Source organism: Leptonychotes weddellii, chromosome 11, assembly GCF_054177405.1.
Source record: "Leptonychotes weddellii isolate Sample4059 chromosome 11, ASM5417740v2, whole genome shotgun sequence".
Classification (NCBI taxonomy): domain Eukaryota; kingdom Metazoa; phylum Chordata; class Mammalia; order Carnivora; family Phocidae; genus Leptonychotes; species Leptonychotes weddellii.
The window spans coordinates 89409003-89420439 of NC_138379.1; the positions used below are offsets into that span (position 1 = coordinate 89409003).

The 11437-nt window shown below is 45.5% G+C and overlaps 1 protein-coding gene across 3 annotated transcripts; it reads right to left on the bottom strand.

The window, feature by feature from the left end:
- Positions 1-3251: 3251 nt before the first annotated feature.
- On the bottom strand, positions 3252-10394 carry C11H11orf87 (chromosome 11 C11orf87 homolog). 3 transcript variants are annotated; one of them, XM_031019830.2, is made up of 2 exons: positions 10182-10394; positions 3252-9086 (listed from the first exon to the last, which is right to left on the bottom strand). In XM_031019830.2, exon 2 carries the CDS (start codon positions 8825-8827, stop codon positions 8231-8233), a length of 597 nt encoding a protein of 198 aa, XP_030875690.1. In that variant the 5' UTR covers positions 8828-9086; positions 10182-10394; the 3' UTR covers positions 3252-8230. The 3 variants fall into 3 exon arrangements, with proteins under 3 accessions (XP_030875690.1, XP_030875692.1, XP_030875691.1); XM_031019832.2 differs by lacking the exon at positions 10182-10394 and adding an exon at positions 9909-9991; XM_031019831.2 differs by lacking the exon at positions 10182-10394 and adding an exon at positions 9500-9715.
- Between the last annotated feature and the right edge of the window lie 1043 nt (positions 10395-11437).

Sequence of the window (11437 nt, forward strand, 5' to 3'; positions counted from 1 at the left end):
CTGGTGACGCTTATTATCTCTCCCATAGAGACTGGACTGGGGTCTACAACATAAACCCCTGGGACCAAGCTCTTAATTTAGGGACTTCACACACTGCTAAGTAGAAGGCGGAGATGGTATCTTTCGACATCACCAAATTCTAGCCATTCAACTTGAAATAACTCCCTATGTATAAATAAGCATAACCAATAAAGTATGTCTTAGGCACCTCTTAATGGAGGCCTGTTGATTGGTAGGTCAATCCCTCTTCTACACCCTATCCTCCATTTAAGACTTACCTGTGAGGATTGAGTCAGGGCACAGGATATTACATTTAGAAAGCAAAATACCCCAAATCTACCACTTCCTGTTTGGCTGTACCAGAGGACCATATAAGGGACCACAGAGAAAAAGTCTATCCCTTCTAGTTCTGGGTAATTTGGGAAGAAGAAGGGAGCCAAATATTGCTTGAGGAGGATGGATTCCAAGGCTCTTGGTCCCCAAAGCCCTTGACTGCCCTTGATTCAGGGACAAACAGCTATAGAGAGAGGTCCAGTGGTTAAGTATTCTGATAGGATCAGAGAGTCTGTGGACTTGGAAGCAAGCAGGGGCTTTGGAAAATCTCCCTGGCCATACTAGGGGGAACCATTACTGGAGAGATCTACAGCACTCTCCTCTCTCCTACAGAAAGGCAGTGGCACTGTGACAGCTGTAGGGACTACAGGCAACTAGAAGCCTTATTTCGCATGGTCTGAACGGGATGTCCTAAGGACTCAGAGATACTCATTTGCCCCAGTGGAAGGGGCCCAGAGATGCTGAAACACAGCAAAAACAGCAAAATCCTGCATTTGGCACAAAAGAGCCACTGTTGACTCAGTTTGGGGAGACTATATAAAAAAGTCCAGAATCCCAGGTTCTGATGTTGGGTACAAGCCAGGAAGCAGACAGGACTAGCCACCGTGCAGCTCAAACCAGAAAGGATCTGCTTAGGACGGCACAAGTCCGAGGAACCTTCCTCCTCAGCCACCATCATATAACAGAAATCATTCCCAGACATCACGTGGAAAGAAGCAGAAAAGAAGAGAAAATCTTAGAGTTTGAAAATTTTCTCAAAAGGGCTACCCAGCAAGTTGGTCCCTATGAGATATAAGATGAATCATAGGAAGATAGAGTAGACATGCTTGTTTTGCACATCTGTATGTGAAAGGTGAGTATTTTTGACATCTCAGTGCATTTCAGGGTAGTTCTCAGGATTTTAAAGAATTTGTGTGGAGCTTTGTACCAATGAGTCACTATAAACCTCCAGGCTAAAATTAAAAATCCTAAGTCAAAGCCATAACCCAGGGAGAGAGAAGACTTGCAGATGCAGATAAAGAATGGTCAGCATAAAGTAGAAAAGAGGGGATAAGAAAAGTCATCACTAGAGCCCCTTCTTGATCTGTAAAGTTTTGAGAAGCAGAACCAACTTTTCAGAGAGGAATGCCCAATACTATCAGCATCAGTTCAAGACTGGGACAATTTAGAGAGGTACTACTGGAAAAAAGAGATTGGACTTCAGCAGCTGATCAGAAAGAGAATACCCAGCCGGTATTTAATTAGCGAAGTCAACCCAGGAAGATCCAAGGAGTTAGTGAGTAGGTCCATTGTCAGTCTTGTGAGACCTAGCTGAGTAAATACCCAAGCCTTCTCATGAACCAAAAAAACTGAGGTTAAAGAATACTTAACCTCCTGGGAATGAAGGAGACCATGGTTAGAGATTAGATTGTGGCACCAACCCATACTTCCTGCCACCTTTTGGTAGAGAAAGCTATTCATCTCCACTCCAGAATTCAATACCCACTAGCAGTTTTTCCCAGCTCAAGGAGAACATTTCCAATGTGCAGTCTGCAGCTTCTCGGGTGGGGGTAGGGCAAAGTAATGACCCAGTATTAGAAAGAGGCTGTGCCTTCTTGGAGACCAAATAGTGATACAGGGTAAAAGATGCAATCCATACCCAGATTTTCTAGCCAAAGGTGGAGGGATTGGGTAGAAGTTCACAAAGAAATAAATGTAGTATAAAAATCAAGCTCTCACCTTCTAGGAAAGTGGGAGAGTAGGACCTTAATTATGAGTTAAAGTCCTTTCAGGAATACAAAGGTTTAGTATGATAGGATTATATGTTTCAAATATCTCCCAATTTAGGATCCCTTATCAATAAGCTTCTCTCTCTGTCTCCTATACCCTAACTGCCATTAAAGGCTAGTCATAAGGCTGAAGTCAGGAAAGAGACAAAGCCCACTGCAGAGATGGGATGCCACCTATGGTAGAAAAGTTCAGGCAGATAAAAGGGGGCATTGAGAGGAAAATCTGCTTCTTGCAGTTTGGAGCAATTCTGAGAAAAAAATGAGATAGAAGAGTGAGACAGGCAGCTGTTAAGGCTTTCATGCTTCTCTTCTCCACACACAAAAAGAAGGGGTGGTGCTTCATAAACATGTAAATAGTTTTGGAGAAGCCCAGGGATTAGGGTTTACTGGAAACCCCGCCGCCGGGAATGTATCAGAGTGGAGCAGTAAGCCCTAATTCATGGCACCATCTGACAAGGAGCAGGACTAGCTGAAGTGGGGTGGCAATGATGGGTGGTGCCATGCCTCTCAGTAGTAGGTCATGGCATGCAGGATACCCAGAAGTTCCTGTATCTCCAAGAGGACAAAGTGTGAGAGTCCTGCTGGACCTAGGGATGACAGGGTGCAGGATATACAGACTCCTGTGGAAGATGACTTGAGACTCGGGGAAAAAGGTCCAGGGTCTAAGACTGCAGTGGCAAAAGTCAGCACAAAATCTAGAAAGGACAACAGCATCTCAGACTGGAGAGCCGTCCTAATCAACTGCTTTCCAGCGGAGTTCAGCTAGGACCCAAAGAATGTATATGAATGTGAGGCTTCCAATTTCCCTCATCGCCACAAAATCAGGTCAACCATATCCTTTCTCCACATACCTGATTATGTTAGAGAAGGCAGGAAAAGAGCAAATCTGAACGACTAAGTATATGACCTAGAGAGCCTGAGCATCTGCCTAAAAGGACTGCTAAATTAATGGACTGGACTCAGTTTATTGGGTGATACTAAATTTATAAACTTCCCATTTTTGGATGCAGTTGGCTTGTGAAGAAGTTTTGATGAGTAATAATTAAAAATAAAAACTAATTTCTTTGAGCATCTGAGGGCAATAGAATGAGTAATTTTATAATCTTACTATATTCTAAATCAATAAGGAAATAGTGTCCAAAAAGCCAATTAACAAGAAAACTCTTTTATTGATAGAAAAGCAAAACAAATTTTCCATGAATTCTAATATCTGTTTCATTCTGTCAGATATATTTGAGTTCAAAAATCAGTTTTTTCTGTTGCTGTTGTCATTATTCTTGTTGTTAATCTCCCTATGGTAGCAACCCAATGAAATCACAAGTGTCCTTGCTTCAAACAGGTAGAACTACCTTGATAAGACATTGTCTTCAACTAAAGTTAATTAAATTCTTATTCTTAGCTAAGCATTCCTACATGGCACCAACTGTATAACTAGGTTGGTGACATTAGTAAGTATTGATGTCAAGTCATCAAAACGGTTTCTCAAATGTTATCAAGTAAATCAGAAACCAAATCAGAATCAGATTAATGTTCCATTCAGCCCCTCCATAGATAGCTCAGTTCATTCAAATGTGAACTAAAACATCTATGAGCCACAATCACTAATTCCAAAAAAGGATGGCTCAGAGAAGTGGTTTTCCAAATTCAGATTCAAAGTCCAGATTCACAGGGGACTGGACCTGAGGAGTCTGACCAGATTAGATTAAAGTTCCTGGTTCTAATTTAACCTATAACTTCCACATAACATCAGCTAGCAATTGCTCAACTGTCACCCACAGAAAAGCATTTAAAGCATATGTCTACACAATGGAAAAAAATGGAATTTTAACCATTATCTAATTAATTCAATCGATATAGATAGAAATAGTGGAAAAGTCAGACGCCAAAGTTTTTTTTAAAGCTAATTTATCCATATTTTCCAAAAATTACATACCAAACTAAACAGATAAGGGTCAAATTTTCACTTTACCTTTAGCTATGCAGATATAAGTTGTATCTCCACACAACATATAGGCTGAAAATAAAAAAAAAAAAATCAAGCCACAATCCAAGTTTGTGGTCTAGATAGCCCTAAAGCTCTTCTAGATATTTTTGCTTTCCATCTAGATATTTAGACCACATAGGTATGGTCACAAGTTCATTATCATTGCTACATTTGAGTCACTAACTAGGAAAGGAAGCTTATCTAATTACCAACTCCCTGGGCCAAACAAGACTCTCCCCTTTCATTAAATAAAGAGAAAGTCATTCAGATTTAACCCCAGAGAAATAAGTACATGCATATACCTGGCTTCTCAGTATCCTCTCTGGATAAGAGGATGGAACAACGATTTGGTTTCCATCTCATTCTTATAATGACAGAAAAGAGAATACAAAAAGTCCATTGTAAATTTGTACAAAAGGTATGCATATATAAATACATATCTATGGGTGTATATAAATTCTAAAGAAGATTATATTCATCTACATCTTTAAGATTCAGAGTCCCATACAGTTGACATAATGGTATTCTCGCTCCAATTTTCTCATTTTTAAAAACAATAAGAATCAAGCATGCCACCTTATTAATACCGAATAGCAAGTGCAGAAGTTGAACTGTAGCTATAGGGATTTGAAGCAATTCATCTGACGGGACATCAGCGAATAAAATCCTTAAAATAAATTCAGCTATTTCCAGATTGCCTTTTGTTTCATATAAATGAAATCCAAAATGCCCTGTTGGTAGCATCCCAAACTCCTGAGACTGTCAATTGAGCTCAATAAGATGCAGTGTTCTAAACAGGGTCTGTGCAAATTGCTTGGATATGTGCTTATTGCAATAATTTGGTGTGGGGACTGGTGTTACTAGAATTTCATGTAATTCACTGTCTCATAAAAAATCTCGAGTGACACCACCAGAAGCTTAGAATTCTGAGTATATTAAACTCAGCATGAAATTTGACTCACAAACCACATCATCTTTACAAAGAGCACTATTAAAAATATTAAACCACAGTCAGTTAATGGAGAAAGGCATACATATTTAAAGGTGCACAAAAAGAGAATATTATGGATGTGTGCCCATGTTTAGAGGTATAAACATGTTTTTTAAACAGTATACATAATGCTTTCATTTCTCCTGTTTCCTCTATTTCTTTGGGGAAAAATTATATAGGACAATTTCATAATTACCCCCTAGAGTGTACAGGCTGCTCCTTAGAAGGGGATTCTTATTGCATGCCTTGAATGCACTGTGATTCATAAGGCAAAAACGTATGAGTAGCTTCAGCACCAAGGAAGTGGAATCATCATCCAGCACTGCTCACAACAGAACATCTTATTGCTTTAATAAAATGGGAAATTATTCACTGTAAGAAGTGCACCAAACAAAGGGGAGAAAGTAATATCCATGCACTTAGTGGAGCTTATTGGAAATGAGGAAGCTCCCTTCTGAGTCCCTGATTCTATTCAAATTTCAAGTCCAAAAGTCATTCTGTAATAAGGTCTTAAAGAGCTACAGCTAGATGAGGGTGAGCTACAAAAATTAATGGACTTTCTTCTTCACAGTGCCTTAGTCATTCTGATGTACAATGTAGAGCTTGATGCACTAAAGGGCTCCCTAGTGGCCCGAGGGAGTTAATGCACTCTTTTATACCTATTACTAGGAAGTGACTAAGGCACTGGAAGAGAATCTGGTTCCTTGTTTAATATACTGAACCCAAAGATTATACCTGGTCTTCCTAATATTACAACATGGCATGCTTAAATGATGATCCTCTGTGCTTCGGGAAAGGACTTGAGTGAATATCTAATGGGTGATTAAAATTAAGCTTATTAAATTATTTGTATAAAAGATGCAGTCTGAGCTTGGGCAATTTAACAGATGACCTAAAACCTCAGAGGTAATATTCTTCTCTAGATAAGAGCACAGAAGCCTGGAACCAAGACAGAGAACCTAGAATTACTAGCTATTTGGAAGAGGGATGCACTTAGGGGCACTGTTGCCTTACACCCTGCAGGTTAATAAGAACTCTTTTAGTTGAGCTTTTGGTAGAACATTCTCATTCATACATTATCCAAACATTTAGATAGCTGTCAAAGAACTGGTTCCCAAGAAAGGATGCCACTGCATATAATTAAGATTGTAATGCCCTTCTGGCCCCTTCTATCATCAATCCAAGGGAAACAAAGTGTTAAATAACCATAGGTGGACTGCATTTCTAACATAGATGGCCTTGTCTGGCATCAGGAGAGAGAATAAAAATATCGATCTTCTTCTCTCTCACTTTGTTTTTCTCTCCATCTTTTTTGGTATATCCGGCGAACATAGGTAAGCCAGACTGAGAAAGAGAAAAAGAGCCCTTCCTTCACTGCATCTCAGATGCAAGCACAACTTTTTAACTGAACAAGCTTCAAATATTGTTATCCTACAAGTAGTTACTGGGTTTAACTTCTCTTGAAATTTGCATGTCCTGTCGTCCAAATTGCCCAGTACCCCCACCAGTCTCACCCCCAAACACATACAGTACAAGCAAGCACACACAACACTGCCTCCAGGTGGTAACTGCATGCAGGTAGGACTACAGGCACTGTTTAAATATTAACCATGTTTTAATAGATGGCATTCCTGCACATCCATTATTTGTTTGTTTTCTGTTGTGGTTGTTTCTGTTATTCGCAAAAGAAAAAAAGAAAACATATGTGTTATCTTTTTATAACAGTCTACTACAGAATAAGGTACAAAAGAACACTTCTGGAAACAGCAGAAGCCAGTCCTGTACCACTGAATTGCTCATCCAGTGGTAACCGTTATATCAACAGCTGGAAATTAAGAACAAGACCATACAGTTTGGAGGATGTAGTACAGAACTATAGTTTGCTTCTGTATTTGGTACCAATATAATAAATATATAACAAAGGTGCACTTGCTCTAAAAATGAAACAGAAACATTTTGGTTGGTTAGATACTGCACTTTCAGTACTGCACATCACCTAGTATTTTTTTTTTTTTACAAAAAAAGGTAACTTATGCAATGTTTAATAATAAAACCAATAGTACACGCAAACCCAATTGTAGAAAAAGAAGAAAGAAACCAACAAAAAGCCAAAATAGTCACTTCCCCAAACAGCCCCTCCTCTGCCTGCACAACCAAACAAAGTGACCAGTCCGGTGAAGCAATGTCAGCACCACACCCATCTGGACAGCTTCTGGATCTTTTGTGAATCCTGAAAATGTCCCAAGTCAAAGGTGTATAGCTGGGGGCGGGGCAGAGAGCTAAAGCAGTAGAGTTTCTTTCTTTTTTCTTTCTTTCTTTCTTTTTCTTTCTTTTTTCTCTTTTTTTTCTTTCTGTCTCTTTCTTTTCTTTTCTTTCAACTCATTTAAAGATTTTCGGCCAGCGAGGGACATTTCTAAAAGTAAATTTAAATGCCTGGTCCTGGAAAAGGGATGGTTAACTAAGGGGTGAGAAAGAGGGCTGACCAGAGATCGGTACATGTCATACACGTTTTTCTGGGACTGTCTCTGTGGTCTCTTGTAGTTCTGGTGCTTAATGTAGACGTTTTCTTTATAATATAGTATTGCCTGAGCCCTGCGAAGGTGGGAATGGGGAAGGGAGGGGAGCTGAAGGAAAAGTGAAAGCTTGGGAGGGAGGGGAAGGAAGGGAAGGTAACTGAACCTTAACTTGACAGCTATGTACAACACACCAGGCCCCCTCCACTCCCTTTGGTCCAGGAATCAACGCCTTTTTTAGATTTGGTAGCTTGTGCGGTTTCTCCTCCTTATTGGGGGGGGGGCGGGTAGGGGTGTGCAGGGTGAAGAGGGAAGACGCGTCCTTCATTGACAATGAGAAATTATGTGATTTGTCATGCGCTTGGATTGTGTTATTAGTATTATAATAATTACTATAAATATTAATAATAAAGTATTATCAGCGTTATTTCTTCTTCCGAGACTTTCCTCGCCCAATATTTACAAATACCGCACAGTGCCTCGGCGGAGGAGAAACAGTAAGGGGAGGGCAGATACGGAAAGAAGGAAAAAGGGAGGGAGGACAGAGAAAAGTGGCAGAGGAAAGATGGAGGGGGAGAAAAAGCAAGGATGGCAAAGATGCTGGAAATGAGGAAGGGGAGAGAAGAGGGGGGCTAAACAATCAGGAGAGTACCACCGTTTGCAAAAGGCCCTCGCCAGCTGTGTCCAAACAGGAGGAGGTTTCGTGTGCTCCCTGCGGACTGGGGGCCGGTGGGGGAGGCGGGGGAGCGCAGGGACCCTGGCGCGGGCGGCCAGGGGACGAAGACGAAGAGGAGGCGTTGGAGGGGGCGCAGAAGGCAAAGTCCCGGGGCTGCCTCTCCAGCCGGGTTTCTTTCGCGTGGGTCGGGGCCTGGCCGCCCGCTGGGGGCAGCCCCCTGCCGCCGCGGTTGCTGCTGCAGTGATCCCGCTCGTATTCCTCCTGAGCCCTCTGCATCTTCCGCTTCTTCATCCTGCGCTTGTGGATGTGGAAGGTGGAGAGGGACAGCACGATGAGGCAGAAGATAAGGGTGACCAGGACAATCAGCACCAGCGTGGAGGAGAAGGACTGGAAGAGCTGCTGTCCCACCTGCGTGATGCAGGTGCCTCCGCCGCTGCCTCCCGCACCCGGGCCACGGGCACTCGAGTGGCCGCTGCCGCTGGCGTTGGGGGAAGCAAAGGTCCGGTTGAGGAGACACGGCGGCAGCGCCAGCCTCAGCTCCTTGGGCGCCCTGGCACTCATCGGCGCTGGGCTGGGAGGGGCCGGGCCCACCGGACTTCCTCTCTCGGGCACACCGTTCCCACCAGGCAAGAAGACGACGGAGCCCACGCCACCCAAAACTACTCCCTGGTGTGGGAGGGGATGCGCGCGCGAGCGAAGGACTGAGGGAGCAACTGCGGGCAAGCAAGCCGGCCAGGAAGCGAGCGGTGCCCAGGAGATCCTCTCCGGCCCCGCCTGGAACGCGTGTCCGCGCGCCCTTTTCCTCTCCCAAGGCACCAGGCTGCAAAGAGAACAGGCTTAGTTAGGATCCCGGCCGCTGCCCAGGGGAGTGAGGAGGACCGGAAGCATGAGCCCCCACTGCAAAGCGGCCCTCTGGGCACACTGCCTCAGCTGGGCGCTGCCCGTCTTCTCCGCAGCCCGTGGACCCCAGCCCGCCCGCCCCTGGCCGCGCACCCGAGCCGCCAGCTTTCGCGCTCGCACCGCTCGCTGGGAAGGGGTCCGCGCCGGCACCGCGGAGATACAGATTACTCAGCAGATAAGGCAGCCTTCCTGGGCCCTCCACAACTTTCTAATTGCAACAGACACACAGCCGCCTGGGAACATGGTCCCCTCTCCCCAGAGCACCGACTCTCCTCCTTCCTTCACCCTCTGAGTGGATGTCTTCCTATGGATCCTACCCTTCCCAGCACCCACCCGCAACCGCCGAGCGAGGGGGCTCCGGGTACGCAGTACTGCCTTCTCTTTCCTCCCCCTCCAGACTCTTCTTCTTCCCTGGCCGGCTTCAGGTCCCTTAAGTCCCATTCCCATGGGGGTACCACAGCAACCACATCCTACTCCGCCTCTGTCCGTGGCCACAGCGGACGCGCTGGATCGCGCTCCATCCATTCTCCAGCCTTCTTCCTGGTACTACCCACCCCACCCCCCAACCACCAGGAAAAAAAAAAAAGCAGCTGAAACACCTTTTTCAGCTAAAGCACATCCCCGCAAACGCCCCCTTCTCTCCATCTCCCTGTGCCCCGCACTCGGCAGTATCCTGCCTCTTTCTAGGGGGACAGGAAATGGAAGGGTATGGGTTCTCATTTGCAAAGTTTGGGGAACAGACCTGCCCTCCAGCCTCCCCAGCCCCAGCCCGAGGCTCTTCCCGGGGACCAGAGCCAGGCAGACCCGCAGCGCACAGCAGAGCCCCCGCGCTGTTCTCGAAAGGCAGCTGCAAACTGTTGCACTGCGGAGCACAGAGGAGGCGCGCAAGCCGGGGCTGGGCAGGGTGGGGGCCGAAGCTACCGCCCGGGGTGCCTGCGCAGGCCGCCGGGCTGTCCGACCCCCTCGCGCCCCGCCACCCGGCAGCCTGGAACCTCTAGGGCACCGCGTCCCTTACCTGGGGCCACCAGCTGGCTGCAGGGAGGGAGCCCCCGCCGCGCGGTTGCAGTGGTGGCTGCAGAAGGCGCGGAGTGAAGGGGCCAGAGACCAAGCCTCGCTGCTGCTGCCGCCGCCGCTTCGGGGAGCTCAGCTCGCAGCCTATTGCCAGAGAGGCCGGTGACGTCAGGCAGCCACCGCCAGGGCTCCAAGCCACCCCTCAGGCCCCCACCCCACCCTCATACCCCAGCATCTCGTCCTGGCAGAGTGAGCCTCTGCCACACACATTCCCAGTTCCCGGTCCTTCCCCTGCCAGAGGCTAGGCACGAGGAGGAGTGACCCCCACCACCACGCCCTGAGCAACCCCCCTTCTGCACTCCTATGCCTAGGAAGGGAGGGAGCTTCAGCTCTCTGGCTGCCGGATTCCTCACCCTCAACCCTTTTCTACATGGTCCCAGGAACACATTTTTACACTCTAGAGAGCCATCTTCCCTCAGGGTACACATTCAATTTTTTTTTTCTCTCCCTTGGCTGATGAGGATTGCTCTCCTCTGCAAGCCTGTCTATCCTGGCCTGGTTCTGAACAGAAACAGCGTGAATATGAGAAATGAGACGGGCATTTCTGAACGCGTGTGGCAAAACATGAAATACAAACCCAAACATGTATTTAACATCAAACAATGTGAATTTACTGTTTTCCTCTCCACCAGAGTCTTCAACTTAACCTCTCACTCCACCTCACTCATGGTTCTTCTCTACTCGCTCACACACTTATCTCCAGGCCCAAGACCACTCTGTGTATTAAACACTCTCTTTTGAAATCCAGACACTTGTGAGCACACAAAGCACATGCAAGGCTTACAAGGCAGGAAGGTGAAAATAACTCAGAGGAGTACAGAAATAAACTGTCCTATGAAAATTCTGAGTGTAGCCCTTTTCTATAGTGTTAACAATAGCCTTTCAGCACAATGGATAGAACTTCCTGAAAGATTCTCATCAGCCTGCCTATATCTAGGCAGAGATGAATCAACTCTTGCTTTAGGACCCTTGGAAACACATGAATAGTGCATCTGGTTACAGTAGGCAACTTTAAAATGAAGCATTCTCATTTTCCTATTAGAGAAACCAGCTTGGAATAGCACATAAAGACACTGTATGATCTTTGGAATCATTCACTTGTCTTATTAAATGTGCATTTCCTTCTCCCCTCCCTGTCTTCTTTTCTTCCCATCTTTGAGTCTAATATAGTACCTGTACAATACTTACTTGCAAAATGGA